The sequence below is a fragment of the Pinus tabuliformis genome, chromosome 7 (assembly GCF_031772625.1).
Source record: "Pinus tabuliformis cultivar Carrire ecotype Pingquan chromosome 7, CPIR1, whole genome shotgun sequence".
NCBI lineage: Eukaryota > Viridiplantae > Streptophyta > Pinopsida > Pinales > Pinaceae > Pinus > Pinus tabuliformis.
The window spans coordinates 3423835-3443735 of record NC_142293.1 but is presented as its reverse complement, the minus strand read 5'-3'; the positions used below and the strand labels follow the sequence as shown (position 1 = coordinate 3443735).

The 19901-nt window shown below is 34.8% G+C and overlaps 1 protein-coding gene across 1 annotated transcript; it reads left to right on the top strand.

The window, feature by feature from the left end:
- The first annotated feature begins 7988 nt into the window (after window positions 1–7988).
- On the top strand, window positions 7989–10744 carry LOC149244852 (uncharacterized). The gene is made up of 2 exons (XM_089455506.1): window positions 7989–9913; window positions 10045–10744. Exons 1-2 carry the CDS (start codon window positions 9155–9157, stop codon window positions 10435–10437), a joined length of 1152 nt encoding a protein of 383 aa, XP_089311632.1. The 5' UTR covers window positions 7989–9154; the 3' UTR covers window positions 10438–10744.
- Window positions 10745–19901: the final 9157 nt, after the last annotated feature.

Below are 19901 nucleotides of genomic sequence, written 5' to 3'. Positions count from 1 at the left end.
AGCCCAGCAGGGGTCTAGCAACAATCACACAATGCTGCTACGCATGTTCCTAATTACAATTAAACAAGAGGTAAAGAGCACCTACTTGGATTCCTGCGCTTGTCGTTTGACGAAGAGATGTTGCCTTCGCTCCTCCGCTTCGGCTGGTCACAATCCTCCGCGATCTCCGCGAATAGATACCTGCACACACGAAGGGGAAACAAACACAAGCGTAAAATCTAGTAAAAGCAACCATACATCAGTCAGAAAAGATGTAATTCACATTTAACCATCGCATAGACAAATGAGAATGGAACAATAATAGCAGCCATCTATTATTAATCAGAATAGAGAAGAGTACAACCAAATGTTCTGACGTCGGTAACCTTCTCATGAGGGGCCAGTCAGCATGTATCTCAAGCATTCACCTTTGAGGATGATTCTCCCAAGACAAACAACTCTCTCTCACATACAAGCAACACAAAACAACCTTCCCTAAGCAATCAATCACTTCCACACCTAGCACACCAAATACCTATAGTAGCAGCAATCTGAGCACTATAAGCTCTATACAATCCAAGCTATGTCTAACTATCCAAAAACTAGCTGCCCATGGTAATGGTGAGAGTTTATATAGGAGAAGGAGTCTCCTATAAGGGTGGAAGGATGAGCTTATCTTCAAGGGAAGTTGTTGCAAAGGGTCGAACAGACATGCCATAGAAGGGAGTCGACATTCACAAAGCTAACAACCAAGCCTGGAGTGATCTGGAAGGCTGGCTGTTTGAACAAATTCGCCCAAACTGGATCAGCGCGGATTATGAGGAAACTGACGCGATGTCGCCGCGTCCACATAACTAGGACAGTCATGTCAGCGCGGAAGAACACGGGAAAGGCGCGCTGGCGACCAGCGCGGAAAAGTGATGTCCTTCCGAGCTAGCAGCGCGCGGGATACACTATGGAGCGCCAGTCATCGCGGGTATTTTTCAAACAGACGCGCTGATGAACAAAACTTTAGGAAAATGGGTTTTTTGGGCCAGTTCAGAAGGCATGAAGCTTAGTGATTGGCACAGCAGGGTGACTGACAGGAAGGCAGTGACAAATTACTGTGTAACACCAGTAATTATTATCATAAATGAAATCATCATAGTTGACCTTTTTGGATTTAATTATCATGATTTTAAATCTTATGGGCATTAATAGTCATACCCATCTTGCAGTAGTCTCAGAGGATTCTAAGCTGTTGTTTGAGATTTTCATGGACCCTAGCTAGAAGAATGATATTGTCAGCATAAAGGAGAAGAGTAATTAGTGAGCCTAGTGCCATCATATCCTATAAATTCCAAACACTCTTCTAGCTTATCAATATAAATACCAAAAAGGATAGAGGATAGGGGATACCCTTTCTTAACTCTAATATTACGTTTAGTTTCCTCTAACCAACCCTTAGTGGTCCTAAGCTTGGAAATAACATCGTCATATAGCCTAGTCATAACAACTCTCAACTCGAGATGTACCAATATCTCTTCTAGTCTCTTCCATAGTTTATCTCAAGGAACTATGTCTAAATCTTTTCTAAAGTCAACAAAACAACAAAATAGATAAATTTTATTATTGCAACATTAGCCTGCAATAATCCTAAGAGTAACAAGATGGTCTATAGTTGAGTGATGTCTCCTAAAACCAATTTTCTCTTTAGATCTTTTACCATGGATTTTAAGACAAAGGCTAATCTTCTTTTCCAAAATGATCCCATAAAGTTTGGCTAAAACATGGCTAATCATAATGGTATTGTAGTTATATGTAATGTTTTTAACCCATTTTTAAAGATAGGTACAATAAGGATTTGCATCCAAGGCATAGGGAATCCTTGTTTTACTTCAAAATTGAAGAGTTTGGGTATATGAGGAATGAAGAAATAGCTTCCCATTTTGAAAATTTTAGTTTGGTAGCCTTCAATATCCATAGCTTTCCCATTAGTGAGTTGCTTAATCTTGAACTCCACATATTCCAAAGAAAAGATATCCTCTTCTATAAGAGTGTTCAATATGGTGCCCATGGTGTCGGGGGAATCATACAGATTCTTAAGATAGATATCCTAGTTCGTTAAGGGGATCAAATTATTTTCTTTTATTTTACAAATAAGAATTTCCTCCAAACATTTCTAGGATCAACTTTAGAAAGGTGAAGAAGATGCTCTCGCCTCTTATTTATATAGGACCTTTTCTTCCTTTTGATAAGAGATTTGTACATATTTGTTTTTCCAAGCTTTACAATTTTGTTAGGAGCCTCTCTAATCAATTCCCTAGCAGTTTTACAATCATTATCATACCAAAGGTTAGACGTTCTATTATTATTTTTATAAGGCACCTCGGTAGAGAACTTATTAATGTAGTGGAAAGGGTTGTAGTAAAGTTATGGTAGATATGATCAATGTTATAGTTATATGTTAAGAAATCCAAATACCTTTTTAAATCCATTAAGAAGAGATCCATTTTACTTCTATCAAAATAAGTATGTCTTTGACTCTCACAATTATCTTGCACGTGGCTAGTGTGAATGTCAAGGCTTAGAGTTAAGGTCAAAGGTATGCGATCAAAAATTGACTAGTGGTCATTTAGGAGGTCAAATTTTACAACACTATTGGGAACATGGGTATTAGATATCACATAGTTGACAACACTACTGCCAAACCCATGAATACAAGTCATCTGGCCAGAGGTTGATTACTTATCAATTCCATTACAAATTATCATTTCTTGTGAACTACAAAGCTTGATTAGCTCAATATCAAATAATTTCTATGTTATGTCTTTAAAATTTCTTTTGAAACTACTAGCGAAGTCAAAGTCCTCATCTAGCCACAAAGGATTAGGATGAGAGTTATTATTTAGGAGAGTAGCTTGGGTAGTAGCAGTTCTAACATTGAAGTCCCAAGGCAAAAAGATATTACCTTCATTCCTTAGACTACTAATTTCTTGTTCTAAGGTATTGAAGGGGAAGTTCTTATCCATGTTTTTTTTCTTATAGGAGGTAGAGATGATAGAAGAAAAATAAATACTACAAGATAAATACTATTGGTGTTCGAATAGAAATTTCGATCCAAACAGGCCAATTGAGGGGGTCGATCTTATGAAGCCGAATGTGAGAAAAAATATTATTTTTATATAACAAGCTATTCCTCCAAAACCTCTACAAGATTATTTCTATTCCAAGCCAACTAGAGAATGAGTCCATCTATGTGGGAGACCTTAGATTCATTATTCTCCCAAGTTTCAACTAGGAAAATAAGATCAATATCACTTGGGATTCAACTTAACATAGGACGTTTATGCCATGAAAAACTATGAAAATTCTAGAAGAGGATCCATAGTGTTTTTATAATAATGACCTTAAATGTTCTCATTCTCAACAAACATTTCTTTCCGAAATCAAGAATTATTATTATAATATTTTTAAATATTAATCCATCTTAGTATCATTTCTTCTCCTACCTATCATTTCCCTTTTATATTTATTAGTAGTTTAGCACTCTTTGTATCATTAGTCAATGGTTAATGTCCCTAAAGATGGGTGAATTGTTCACGCAGAACATTTCAATAATCTTATACAATATTCTAGAAGCTCTTATCATCATATTTTTATGTGTTTTTTTTGTAAATATTATATAATAAAGGATTTCTTTTTAAGTTAAAAAAACTCTTAACCGTGGCTATTTTCTTCATTTCATATGAAACTTGTTCATATCACCCTTTTTTTAATTAATGAATTTAATTAAAAGGGAAAAAATACATAACTACTTTAGAAATAAATATAGAATTTGATTTGTGTATACTATTAAGAATTTTCCAGAATATTCTATGAGATTAATTACCTACCACCCACCTAATAATTATTGAAAATTAAATTAAAATTTTGGAAGCCCTATTCCAAAATAGACATGTCTATTAATATTAAAAAGAAATTTATAAATAGATATTTTTGTTTAAATAATTTAAAATTTTATTTAATCTATATATTTTAAAAATTTTAAAAATTTTTAAATAGGAAATTAATAATAATTTGGTATACACTATGTGTAGGTATATAATTTCATTAAAAAATTATTATAATAGAATTTCAAATAATAAAAAAGGTAAATTTAATTTATTTATTATTATTTTTTTTAATAGTTATCTTTTAATTCTCATGAGATGTATAATGAAATTGGACATTGGTGAATTCCCAAAATACCGTGGGATAAAAGAGTTTTGTTAAGTTTGCAATATTAAGGGGGTTTATATAAAAATAAGTTTCTCTTAGGTCGTACATCTTATAGTCGAATTAGATCTAATTTTCAAAATATTTGTCACTATTAGTGATCTTGACTTTTTAATTAAGCAAAACTACTATCATCTCTTAATTCTTTTCTAGCATAAAAATAAAATGGTAAAGAATTCCAATATACCATAATCATCTTAATGGACATGATTCTCCATCATCATTAAAATATGACTTTTCTAAAATTCAATAATAATTTTTTTATTATAATTAAACTTTATAATTTTTCATTATAAATATAGATTCAACACATTCCAAAACCTTTATTACATTTTCATTATACTATTTCAATAATTGTGAATTTGAATGATTAAATATGTAAATTAAATACCTCTTAAAATTTTCAAAACTCTGAATCTATTTATAATCACATAGATATATATATTGAATGAGTAATAAAGACTAATAACCATTAATTGATACTAAGCATCAAAACACTTACCTCATAATTCATCTCACATAACTAAAATTTAACGAACATAAAAATTAATATGAGTTAAATATATATGCATTTAGAAAAATATGTACCAAGAAAAATATAATAGACCAATCATAAACCTTAAAAGTTTACTATTATAAATAAAAATAAAATCTAATTTGAAATTTAATAAAATAATATCACTTTAATTAAAATTGAAAAACAAAATGAAATAACTATTTTTAAATTAAATTTCAAATTTTTATCATTAATATTAATAGAAATTGTGTGAATATTAAATCTACATCATCCATTTAATAATTATTATAATTAAATTAAAATTACAAAAACCCCGTTCCAAATGTAAATCTCTTATCTTATTGTAAACTTTAAATAATTTAATGATTATTTAGCTTTAAATTGTATTGTTGATATAGCTAGAGTAAATTAGTTGGTCAATTTACATACAATAATATATATAATCAGCAATACTATAAGAACTCAGTTTGAGCGATCGGTTTGTCAGTTATCTCTTTTGGGTCCGTTGGGTCATGCAGGGTTGCTTATATGTTGTCCATATATCAGTTAGAACTTACAAAAATATTAATGTAGCAGGCTGATTTCAAGAACTTAAAAAAATATTGTTGTAGCAGTCTGATTTCAGGGCAAAGCCTCGTTCCATTACCAGCATTCTGTAATCCACCACAGCTCTTTTTTCTCTTATACAAATCTATTAACATTTATTTAAAAAATACAATTCAAATAATAAAAAACAACTTTCTAATAAAAATTATATCACCCAATTATGAAGAAATCATTATAATCACCATACCCTTTACCTTGCTACCAACACCTTACTCCCTGTAACTCTTACATCATACAAACTCGAAGAACAAATCTTTTAAAAATTGAATATCCCTCTACGTCTTAGATCATACAAATTCGTCCAATTATAATCACTGCGTATCAAATGCCGTTTGTCATGTTTGAATTTATTTAAGTCTCAGGTCAAAGGCGGTTTGTTAAGAGTTCTAACGCATCTTAATCTCTAGCCCCTGCCTGTGACCATAATCTGGTTTATTTTCTCGAGGATTAGTTGAGTTTGGGATCCCCAAAAAATGCCCCTCCGCAATTGGTGGGCGTGTGGGAGATCCCAATATGCTTCATCTCAAGCGTAGCCATGTGACCACAACGTCTTAGTCGTGAAGAGCGAAGTAACTCTCGAAGATCACACATATGACGACACGATCACGGGGATTTCTGCATCCTCTTGCCTTATTCAGTTAGGGTTTTCCCTAAGCCCAACTTAGGGTTTTGAAGGGGGACGTGGTTTGAATTAACTAGGGGTCAAAGTTGAAACCTTGATAGTGAGCCTAGGGTTTTCGGTAGGGCTTTAGAAAGAAAATAAAAATAATATGGATGATGAATTGAGGACCAAATCTGCCGGGACTGTAATAATCTCTCGGACAATACAACGCGAGAGAAACAATACCCACGAGCAGAAGAAGATCTGAGCGTGAAGATCGCAGTAGAAAAGCACAGATTGCAACTTTATCGAATCGGGGTACTCATCATGGTGTCACATGATGAGGCATGGAAAAAAAAAAACACAGTTGTTTTGCAACTTTCGTAATTGCAATGTTGAGAACTCACTAGTTTTTGAATACTGTAATGTTAATCAATGGGCTGATTATTTTAGTAGATCTCGAGGATAAAGCAGAGGAAGGAAGAATTGAATGGTCGAGTCCAGTGGTAGCAATGATGATGATGACATAGCAGGCGCTCTGGATCTCGATATCATCGACAGGGTGTGTAAGTTGGAACTTGGACCAAGTCACCAGTCAATGTAAAAAGAGGAGAAGAAGAAGAAGAAGCAGCTAGGGTCATCATCATACTCTCACGTGACCCTGGATGTATACTCTCTAGAGATGTATATATACAATGTGTATATACTAATATATCCCGCCAGCGGAATCGATACATGGACAAAAATAGAAAGTGATGGTTGCTAGATAATGGGCGTAGAAGCAGGCCACGGATGGCGGGGGCTGATAGGGTGAGTACACATGCATGCAGACTGCGCCTGCACATGCCTGCGGATCCCGGTCGCAGGTTCCGCATTACAACAGTACGATTTCAAAGGGAAATCTGGAGGGGCACAACATAACATTGACCGCATAGAGATTCTGATCGGAAATCGCCTTAAAACGGACAAAAATGATGGCAGGCTTTGCGAGATAAGTGGGAAACAGACGTTGGGATTGTCTACGTTTCGCAGAATGCGGAGGGCGAGATCAGCAACATGGAATTTCTAGCGCTAAACCATCGCCAACAGAGAATTTGGAACAGAAAACGATCGCCAGATATCAATTTTTAGCAGAGAAAATGATCACTCATGCCCGGATCATGTCATTTTTAGCAGCAAAAGGAAATGATTCTCGGGCTTACGATTTGGGTGGACGAAGTGTCATGATATGCGAGGCGGCGCTAGGGTGGCGCTCCGGGATCTCTGTTGACTGATGTATACGTTTTATATATTTTATTACCATTTATGTTTTAATACATATATTTATTGTATATGTTTTAATACATATATTTATTGTATATATGTTTTTAGGGTTTGTTGCCTCTGCGAGTGGGGCTGTCGTTGGGTATTCTCGTGATCGGTGCGGGCTTGATTGTAGACCGTGTCGTGGTCACGTGGATGCTTTTGACTCTCCGATGACGGGACTGTTAGTTTTTAGGGCTTTTTCAGCGGTTGTGGCTAGAGAAACGAGCCCCCGGTATTAAATTAGGGAAATAATAATATAATGTGCAGCCGTTAACAATGCGGCTAATAATGTACCAATATTCCGATAATCGAGCAAGGCCCAGCTAAATTTGAGCTATGTTAAGATCATATGCCCAGAGATAGAGATATCCGATTGAGTGATTGCTCCTCCTCGGATAGGTCAGAGCACGAATTTCTGCAGCACCGGGGACTGCATGTGGACCGGTCGCCAGATTCCTATCCCGAAGAAATCTTTGGTGGGATTACAATTCTCTGACTCCCAATTTGATTATATGGCAAGTGTATAAACACACTGCTCATTATATGTCCATTTAAAGCTTCTGCACATCCTTCGATAAAAGCTCTTCTTCCCTAGACAGACACACTCAGAGAATGCCACACTCTTCTTAAATCCCCCTCTTCTCTCTGGCATCCTTCTGTCCAGTATAGAGGAAGGCAAAGGTAGATATAACCCCTCGGCTAAATGTATATTCACAAATTGCAGAAGATGCAGGCAACTATTGCTCTGGTGAATATGCATCTAAAAAATTAGCCTTAGCCAGGCACATATATATTTATGTTCTCTAGCTATGCATCAAAATCAATACTAGAGGATATATATATGTCACCTACAGTGGGTGTAAGAGCCATATGTATTTGAAAGCTGTCTACGCTCTAATAGAGAGTTTCAAAAGACAATAAACTTGAAGGCGCAGTCAGTGTCTATTTATGACAAGGGGATATATCTATACATCCCTATAGATAGATATTCAGTTTCAATGTATGAGAAGGAGCAGTCAGTCTCTATAGATATTCCCTGAAAAAGTTGAAGGTGAAGTTCTTGAGATTTTTCTTCAGGATTAGTCACATCTGTTTTTACTGATCGACATTTAGAACTATCTAATGTGGTTTTAACGATCATAGTGAAATATAGCATTGTACTGCATATTTGATTATCATGCATGCCTGCTGGATGGTTGATTAAATGCCAAGAAGGCATCTCTATACAACATTTTCCGAGGTGCTAACTGATCCATGAAGTACATGGTACAGATCAGTTTTTGAAAATAGGAGTGCCAGTTTCCTCTTTATCACGTATTTCAATCAATGTGCAGGCTTGTACTCATCGTTAGCCCGTTTTTTCAGCTTCTTTCTCCTGATCACATAGTCCCCTGAATATCTGATGTGTACTGGGACAGTTGTATAAGATATAAGGAGGCGTGATTTCTTTTCCAGAGGATATTCCTCTTTCAAGATAGGGTTAGTAGACCGGGCAAAGCTGCTTTTTCTACCCATGATCGATAACCTTTGAATATGAAATGTAAGTATCAATATTCTCCTTTTTCAGTGAATGGGAGGTACATACATTACTTACTGAAGATAGATGGATAGCATGCTCTCATGTCCTGGTCGCAATATTCCAATCAACGAAGATCGATGTTCTCTCTCAGCGTGTCTTTCTGTAGAGTATAGAGTTGCTGCTGCTTCTCTCTGCATATATTTCAACAGATGGTACTAAGATATTCTCAGGATAGGTTTCCTAGCTGCTTTCCCTTATTCCAATAATGTTTCAATCAATCCATGTACTTTGCAGTTATTGAAGTTCTAAACAGTATCATATCAGTCTATAAAGTATTGAACAGTGTTTTTATAAGAGTTCAGAATTTGCCATGTATTGCACCAAAGCTGAGAGCTGCAATTTCAGGCCTTGTCCCGCCAAGCCTATCAGTCTTGACCTTTTTGTCCCCCCTGCTAGTTGTGAGGCTTCATACAAAGAACTGCGGGAGCCATCACAGAGCTCTCATACTCATTCTCATTCCCACTGTTGTTCCAAGGCCTGCATTAACCAGTCACTGCAACTAATCCCTAATGCTATGAGTTACGAAAATGGAAGAGCTTATAATGGATTTCAAGAGGCACTTAATCAATCTTGGCAGAAGCCCAAAACCTTGGGGAGATTAGAGGAAGAGGACCTCATAGGGCGTTTGGATGAATGCATCTCAGATGCCAACTCTGCTGATTATTCCACAATCGACTGCACCCTTTCTCTGGGGACACCGGCTACAAGTAACAAACCATGGACCCAAACCATGATCGCTGCAAGCAAAAATATTGCGGCTGATTCATCAATGGATCGAAATGGGATTCGACCATCTGAATGTTCTGCTCTCTACGGATGGAATAATGCAAGTTCAAATGTCTCATTTGTACCTCTGGACTCCAGAAACATGAATTTTGTTAATAGAAAGCAGACCAATCTTGGGAAAAACCATGCAAACATCTTTAACCAACAAAGCATTTCCAATGTCCGGATGATTAATAAAGCTGGACGTAATGGATCAGAAAATGCAAGCTCTGCTGGAAGAAAATGTGCAAACTGTGACACTACCACCACACCTCTGTGGAGAAATGGTCCCAAGGGTCCCAAGGTAAGCGATTTTATTATATTTCTCTCATATTTTTTTCTCGGGACTGAAGTTTGTTTAATACGATTTACAGCTTCTTCATGGTGTTTATCTACATTTTAATTTGATTCTGTTTATGTTTTTATTACGAACAGTCTCTTTGCAATGCATGCGGAATCCGTTACAAAAAAGAGGAGAGGCGCACTGCAGCATGCGCTGTTTCAGTATCTAGCAGCGATCATCAAACCAAGAAGCACGGGAACGATATTCACGGTGAAATATTTGAAAATAATTATGGTATTCTCCAGCTTGGTACAGATGATACAAGCAAAGAAACGAGCTGTTTAACATGGCAGGGAAGCTGTGAATCCTCCATTATTGCGCCTTCAATGGTGCAACAGTTGCAACGACCAAAATCCAGGGCCATTGACTGCTCGTTGAATATCAATACTGAAAATATTCGAAGGCGGCCAACAACTTCTGCAGCAGGACCAGACCCGGAAGGAGGGCCTATGTTGCTTTTAGGTCTATCTGTCAATGATAACTAAAGCTCTCTGAAAAGCCGCAAAAGATGTCTGCCATGACATGACTAGGAGCACGGTGAGCTTTCAATAAGGTCTGAAAAGATGCGACCATGCTGCTCTTTTTTGGTGTCTTGTCATGTCATAATCTGAAACCACATATATATATTTTGTAAGCTTTTTAGCATGCATCGTCTGACTATGTATAGATTCTTTTTAGTTATATTGTTGGTTAGGACACACTGACAGTCGAGGTATCAATATCATCGAGACACACTGATTAAATATGCGGGATTATAGTTGATACACATTTCTTCAAATTTTGACGTTAGGGTTTCAGACATACGCACTCTGCATTCATTAAAGCTGTTCGTTTTACTGAACAACTGGTATTTCTTCATCTGAACACCTTGTTTTACAATCACCAGGTACACTTGCAGTAATTCAACCATGATCATAATGCTAATACTTGGTGTATAATCTGAATATATAACATTTAGTCATCACTTGTCATATTATGTACAGTTTAAATCATCTTCATATAACTGCTTATGAACTTAAATTTAACTCAACCCCAGCTGTAAAGCTAACTTCTGCTTTTCCCCTTTTGTTGAATGTCATGAAGACCACTATCATATGCAGTGATTACCTGATTCTGATTTTTCATATGTAATAATTTCAAGTTTTCTGTTTTACTGTGATTTGTGAGCAGAAATTTAAGTTGTGCCAATGACCATACAGCCGTAAAATCAGCCCGTAGTTTTCACGAAGCTGAGATCTGAGTTTTATATGCATGTATGAGGCCTGGACTCAACACCATTATTTCGTCAATATGGAAAATTAATTTATTATTTTGCAACCTCACTGTAACTGGCATTGCCCATAGGCATAATACTTATAAGGGGGCAAAAACCTGGCTCTGTGACCAGGCCTGTGGCCTTGAAACTTCAATACATATTCGTATCGTACTCATTCTGCCTTGTTGTTAGCTATTTTCTTACATCCCTTTAGTGAGTAACCCACATATAAAACGAAAGTTTACTCTTATGTAATCCTTCTTAAGCAATAATACTGCTACCTGGATCACATCTCTCGCTTTTACTCTCGCAAACTAGAGAAAAACTCCCCTGGTTATTTCTTCTGATTTAATTAGATCAAACCAGAACCTAAAATGGCCCATATAGGCACTCACATTTGCTAGGAGCAAAAAAATCTTTCTAAGAAACATCATAATGTTTTTCGTTTTAGCTTTCATAGATTTTCCCAAAGGTATTCGAAAGCTTTCTTACAAGCTTTTGCATTTGTAATATTTATATGCTTGAAAGAGCTCTAGCATCATTTTCAACTGTATGCTGCTCTATGATGCTTACTATTTCAAAAAACTTTCTGTTTTACACCCAAATTTCACTATTAATTTCATTCCAGAAATTACCACAAATTCTTTACACAAGCCTGAGTCATTTAGGCTTATTGTGTTCAAATGACAAAGAGTGATTAATGATCAATTCTGCATTGTTCATTCAACCATCTACCTGTATTTTTTTTTCCCTTAGAAATTGGGCCTCCTCGTCAAAGTAATCGCAACATACCATTCAACCTTGTTCATTCAACCATCTACCTGTATTTTTTTTTCCCTTCGAAATTGGGCCTCCTCGTCAAAGTAATCGCAACATACCGTTCAACCAATAGTGAGTGGGCATATATCTAATTTTCCATAGATTTTTTTGTTAGAGCTAGCATTTCTAGATTTTATCTTTGAAATTGGGCCTCCTCAAAGTAACCGCAACATACCATTCAACCAATAGTCAGTGGACATAATCTAATTTTCCATAACATTTTGTTAGAACTACCATTTCTAGATTTTGTCTTTTTCCATTTACTTTTATGATATGTACCAATATCATATTACAGGAGAGAATTTTTAAATAATTAAATAATTAAATATATTTGATAAAATCAAGGCGACGAGGAGTATTTATAAGGGTATATATGAGTAATTTTAAGGGCACATATATTGAAGAATTTGACTCTCACAAATTTTGGGGAGTGTTAAAGGAAGGAGTTTTGGTTATGAATTCAATAAAATTTCATGATGTAAAACAAAGTGGAATAAAAATTAATTTAATATGAGAAAGTAAAATTCACTTAATTTTTATTTTAAATATTAAAAAAAACTTATTTAAGAAAAATATTAATTTTTTTTATGAAAGAGATTTTAATATGGGATTCTAATTTCAAATATTACAAAAAATTATTTAAGGAAATTAATCTTTTAGTAAGGCAGGTAATAATATGTGGATCTTGAATTTAACTATAATATATACATATTTACTTGAGATAGTACTATTTCTATAATGAATGTATTTGCATATAGTTTGAAATTTTATGTGTATTAAAGAGGTTTTATATTTGGAAGTCATTTTTTACTACTCATAAAATTATTTTATATTATCCTTTTAAGCATATTTTATATTATCCTCCTAAAATTATATGGGTTTTTATTGAATTATAATATTTATTTATTTTTATTTTATTTTTTAAAATTTGAATCATTTAAATATTATAACTAAGAAGTGTTGCTAGAAGTTTTTATAACTTGAAAATAATTGTTTTAGATTATTTATTGTTTCTATTGAGACCATGATGTAATGGAAAGAAAAAATGAATCTTGAATTAGTAATACCAGGAGATCTACCTTATGATTCTTTTTATTTGTTTCACAACATGTCTTGAAGGTTTAAGGTGACACATCTTCAATCCTTATACCTCATAGAAGTTATGAGAAAACCAAGAAAATCAAAAAAGAATTTAAAACGATCAAAGGTTTTATAGAGGGATCTAACTATGAAATGGTTTTTAAATTCTTAAGGAATATTTTTTATGATCCAAACTCAAAGCTCAAATATCATACAGTACATAGTTAACATACTAATGGTAGAAATAATGAGTATAAAAGATTGTTCCAAAAGGAAGGGTATGTTATAAAGATAATTATTAAGAGTGATTATTAACAATAAAATTTTGGGAGGTTGAATTGAAATTTTGGGTATTCTTTGATATCTTATAAGTGAAGGTGCTATACATTTGTTGTATTGGTAAGAAATTCTTGATGTGGGTAACAAGAGCAAATATATATATGAAATTTTTGTAGTGATTCATATACATATTAGGTTGTAAGAATTTAATCTTATCAAGAGTCATTGATAGGGATATTAACGAGACAACTTAAAATCTCATTTGTATAAAGTTCATATCGCACCCCATAATTAACCAAAATTTCTCAAAATAGTAAATAATATATTTTGCATACCTTGATCTTTAGACCTAAATTTGATGTAAATTGATTAATTTAAAAGAATATAGTGCAACTACTATATCTAATACTTTCCTACTTAGTGTGAAAATAAGGGGGTTGAAAGATAAAACATATACAAAAGCAATGTGTAATCTACATGGGGGCTTTACTCAATGAACCTTGACATATCACATGCGTTCGTGGCATACTAAACATTACCCCTAATTTGACTACATACCGGAAAATACCTCTAAAAATCACATTATTTAACCCCCTACCAACATGAACCCAATACACCTTCCCAATTTAAAAAACCCCTACTTTGACTAGATATTGTAGGTATCTATTTTTTCATTAACATTTTTTTATACCCCTTTATATTTTTTCATTAACTTTGAGCTCCATTTTTTATACCCACCAATTTAAAAACTCTTTACCCGCTATATACACCCAATATATTATGTCGATTTTTCCTCAATATATATCTCCCAATATGAATGCACGTGTTATGATATTGCTCCCCTAGTGAAGACCTTGTGGTAACATATAATCTAAAAATTAAATGAAATACACCCTATCATATCCTCATTGACAAAACCTTTCCCCCATTGGGAGCATGACTATGATGAGGTATATAATGTATAAGAAGAGTTTAAACAACATGGAATGAAAGGGACTTCTTAAAATTGCTTCAAACTCTAGCTAAAACCACCTTAACCTCAAGTGGGGATGTCATAAGGATACTCAATATTGGCAAGATCAGTAGGGAATAAAGGAAAAGATCAAGTTGCAAAATATGGATTATATTAAAAATAGTACTACCTCAAATTTTAAGGAATAATTATGGTGTGATAAGGAGTTAATGGAAAAAAGGAAATCAAGATATTATAAGAATGTGATCAATCCAAATCATGTAACTCATAAGTATCTCTCCATCTTCACGAGTGTAAAGACGAAAATTAACATTAATAAAATAAAAATAAATTCCCATGAGCTCCATAGCAAAATTTGCCATCGGTCAATTTCCAAAACATCCTGGGAAGATTTTGTCACCTTTGTGACACTAAAAGGGTTGAAGATGGAAAGTGTTTTCTCTTAGATTGCTCATCTTATACTCAAATTATATCTAAATTTCAAAAAAATTGGAAAAGATTATTTTGAAGAATAAGGATAATAATAAAATTGTTATTACCTCAATTTTAAGGAGAAATAGTGGTAGATAAATATTTAAAAGGAAGAAGGAAATTAATATATTATAAGGATGTGATTTACCCAAATCTTGAAACTCAAAAGTATCTCTCTATCTTAACTGGTGTAAAGAAGAAAATTAACACTCCTAAAATAAGAATGAATCCTAGTGATTGAAACATAATATTGGCTAAGGGTCTATGATGCACGAGCATCTAATGTGAAAGTTTGTTCACATGTTGTGGCTAAACAAGTTGAATTTCACTGACCTGAGTGCTCAAAAGTCAGTTTTTACTGAGAGGGTTGGATCTCTCAAGAAATGAGTTGTACTTCATTATTGTAATAAGTAGAAATTGTCTTATTTTAGATCCAAAGATAAGTTGTTAGCATAGATGTGTGATAGAGCTAGAAAATAGATATTTGACTGTTAGAATGTTTGAAAATAGATATTGAGTTGTTAGGCAGGATTGGATTGATAAAAAAGAAGAAAAATGTAATGTAGAAGGATTGGTAGAGATGAGAGAGGATTGAGGAACCGAGAGTCGTGTTGCAGAGTGAGGACTTCCATATTGAACAAAGGTATTTTAAATCATTGTAATCGAGCCGAAGGGTGAGACTGTAACCATTTTTATAATGAATAATTGATGTCGTGTGTGATTGTATATCGATTATGTGGAAACTCTCATTTTGCCTTTGTTTCTTTGTATTCGGGATAGAGTCAAATATTTCTCTATTTTCATTCCTACGATATAAAACACAGAGTTAATGAAAATCACGGGTCTTTAGTGTTAATAACAGTGGTTGATTCCCTCTTAAATCCCAAACATTGGATCACCCATATCGCATCACAAATAAATACGTGTATGTGGTTGGACCACAGATGTTAGGAAGTTGTGAAGTGCGATCGCCGAAATATCACATTGCAGAAAGCCTTGTGTGTTATCAGACCCGACTGTGGAACATGGCAGTTTGTGATTGCGATACATCGGATTGCAACATCTCAGTTGGTAAAGAACTGGGCCTCAAACATATGTTTGTTATGCGATGGAAGGTTGAAATAAAGTGCATCGCAATACTTCAAAGGGGAAAGCACTGGGCCGAAAACTGTTGCGACTTGCGATTATGCGAGATGCTGTGGACAGTCAGATCAATGTGTCCTGATCTACGATACAGTACCACCAAGAGATCCCTATTAGAAAGGGGAAATAACAGTATTCAGGCTTTTAAAAGGAAATACGATCAGAGCAGTAAAAGGTTGCACTGTAAAGAGAAGGAAAACGCGGGGCCAATTTTTGATATCCTCAAAACAATTGATTACTGCATCATTTGTGGTATCCGAGCATAAAGAGATTAAGGTTGATTATAGTAAACATGCCACCAAGGAGAGGAGCTAGCATTGGTTGAGGAAGACCGGAAGCAAATGCAGTTTTACTAGAGGAGATCCGAAGTCTCTGTACGAGGATGGAAACAATTGAGACTGCTCAGATAAGAACACCTGATGAAGGGGATGACAGTGCTAAAGAAGAATCTTCTGAGGAGGAAGAAGAAGAGGAGGAAAATGAAACTACGAGATTTATTAAGATGCCGACGAAAGTAGGAGGAGAACCAAAGGTGGAAATTCCTATGTATGAAGGGAGTCTCAATGAAAAAGAGCTAATGGATTGGATCAGGTCATTAGATAAATATTTTGACTATGAAGAGGAAGTTGACGACAAGAAGAAGGTGAAATTTGCAGTTACTAGATTAAAGGGTCATGCAGCTATTTGGTGGGATGAGCTACAGACATACGAAACAAGGAAAGGAAAGTCCATGATCAAGCAATGGGACAAAATGGTAAGTAAGATGAAAGCTAAATTTATGCCTAAAGATTATCAGTTAAATATTTTTAAATAGTTGCAAAAAGAATACACAGAAGAGTTTTATAGATTGAGTATTAGAGCAGGACATGTAGAAGATGACATGGAGAAGGTAGCCAGATATATCAATGGCTTACGATATGACATACAAGACGAGATCAGCTTGTTAAGTCTAAAGACTATTGAGGATACCTATCAAGCAAGTTTGAAGGTAGAAGAGAAGATGTTGAGAAAAAAGAATCAGAGGAATAGAGGACGGAGCTTGGTAAGAGATAGAGGAACTACCAAACCAAGGGGACAACAACATCGGCATGAAGCAGACAGTTCAAGTAGTAGACCACCACAAAGAGGGGATTTTAATAGAGGAAGATTTATGCCTAGAGGAAGAGGCCGAGGAAGAGATATTTGGTGCTACACATATGGAGAATGGGGACATGTGTCGTGGGACTATCTTCATAATAAACTAGCAAGTCAGAGGAGTGCGAATGTGGTTGAGGCAAAGCTAGAAACACCTCGACTTATGGAAAAGGAAGAACCCCCTAAAGTAGGAAATCCTTGTTGTTGAGAAGGACATTGCTTAAGATAGAGAAAGAGATTGAAGAACCAGCACAGAGGAAGAATTTATTTAGAACTTCCTGTAAATCCAAAGGTAAGTGTTGTAAAGTAATACTTGACAGTGGAAGCACTGATAACCTTATTTCTCCAGAGATGGTGGACGAGCTCGGATTAGCAAAGACAGTGCACCCTACTCCTTAGAAAGTGTCATGGTTGTAGACGGGACATCATATTATTGAGATAGAACAATGCAACGTTGAAATACAGATTGGTACGTATAAGGATGTAATATTATGCAATGTAATGCCAATGGATGTATCCCATGTATTGCTGGGAAGACTGTGGCAATTTGATCAGAAAGCTATTCATGATGGGAGAAAAAACACTTATACTTTGGAGAAGGATGGAAATAAACATACATTGCTATCATTGAAGGATGACGCTGACAAAGGAGCACCTGGAAATAGTGTTATGCTCATGAATGGAAAGAAGTTGTTGTAAGAGATTGGAAAAGGTGAAGAAATGCATTTTGCTATCATAGGGAGACTGAAAGTAATTTTAACTTCCACAAACTTGGATGATTTACCTGAAGAAATCAAAACTCTGTTAAATGATTTCACTGATATTATTGTGGATGAGTTACCAAATGCATTGCCACCGATCAAGGTTATTAGTCATCATATTGATCCAATACCAGGAGCGAGTTTTCCAAATAAAGAAATGTATAGATTAACTCCTCAAGAGAATGCAAAAGTTGGAAGACAAGTGCAAGAACTGGAGGATAAGGGACTAATCAGAGAAAGTCTTAGTCCATGTGCTGTACCAATAATACTAAGTCCAAAGAAAGGAGGTGCACAAATTCTAGAGCCATAAACAAGATCACAATTAGGTATAGATTTCCTTTGCCACGCATTGATGATTTAATGGATTGTTTGAGTGGATCAAAGTATTTTACTAAAATAGATATGAAGAGTGGATATCATCAAATAAGAATTCGAGAAGGAGATGAATGGAAGGCTGCATTTAAAACAAACTGTGGGTTTTACGAGTGGTTAGTGATTCCTTTTGGACTCACTAATGCACCTAGCACGTTCATGAGATTGATGAGCGAAGTCTTGAAGGAATATGTAGGCAAGTTTGTTATTGTTTATCTTGATGATATTCTAGTTTTTAGTAAAAGTAAGGAAGAACATCTAGAGCATCTGAAATTGGTTTTAAGAACTCTATACAAAGAGAAACTACTGATAAATCTAAAGAAATGTAGTTTCATGAAGGAAGAATTAATTTACTTGGGATTTGTAGTTTCTAAAGAAGGATTGAAAATGGATCCAGAGAAAGTCCAAGTAATTTGGAACTGGCCTATTCCCAAAAATATATTTGAGGTAAGAAGCTTCCATGCTCTTGCAAGTTTTTACAGAAAGTTTATTAGAAGTTTTAGTTAGATTTGTGCACCAATTCTTGAAATCCATTCAAGTGGACAGAAGTAGCAAACAAGATTTTTTAATTGCTGAAGAGGAAAATCACAGAGGAACCAATTTTAGCTTTGCCTGATTTTGAAAAAGTATTTCAAGTTGAAACAGATGCTAACGGAGTTGCAGTTGGCGCAGTTCTGAGTCAGGAACAAAGACCGATAGTGTACTTCAATGAGAAATTGAATGAAGCAAAGAAGAGGTATTCTTCTTATGATAAAGAGTTTTATGCTATTGTACAAGCCTTGAAAAATGGAGACATTATTTGCTGCCAAAGGAATTCATATTGTATTCGAACAATCATGCATTACAGTTCATAAATAACCAGCCAAAATTGAACTAGAAACATGCCAAGTGGGTAGAATTTTTGTAGAGCTTTACTTTTGTGATAAAGCACACAAGTTGTAAGTTGAATAAAGTCGCTGCTGCATTGAGAAGGGTAAGTTTTATTGTGCAAGAATTCAAAGTTGGCGTTGTAAGATTTGAAGAAATGACTGAAATTTACAAAGATGATACAGATTTCAAAGATAGCTATACAGCAGTTCAAAATCCAATAGTTCATAACAGAAGTCAGTGGTTAGATTATCTCATCCAAGGAGGTTTATTGTTTAAAGGAAACAAGTTGTGTATTCCCAAATGTTCTATGAGGGAAAACATAATAAAGGAAAAACATAGTGGAGGATTATCTGGTAACTTTAGACAAGATAAAACCTTTGCTCAGGTGAATGGTTTTTATTATTGGCCAAAAATGCAAACTGATGTTAAGAGATTTGTTGAGAAGTGCAGGATATGCCAACATGGTAAGGGGAGAAGTTAGAACAGAAGATTGTATCAACCATTGCCAATACCAGACTGACCATGGGATGCAGTTAGCATGGATTTTGCATTGGGATTACCTAAAACTCAAAGAGGGAATGATTCCATTTATGTTGTGGTAGATAGATTTTCCAAGATGGCACATTTCATTGCTTGTAAGAATACTAGTGATGCAACACGTATATCTAATCTATTTTTTTTCAGAAATTGTAAGATTACATGGATTTCCTGTAAGATTGTGTTTGATAGAGATACAAAGTTTGTAGGACATTTTTGGAGAACTCTTTGGAAGAAACTAGGAGCTAACCTCAG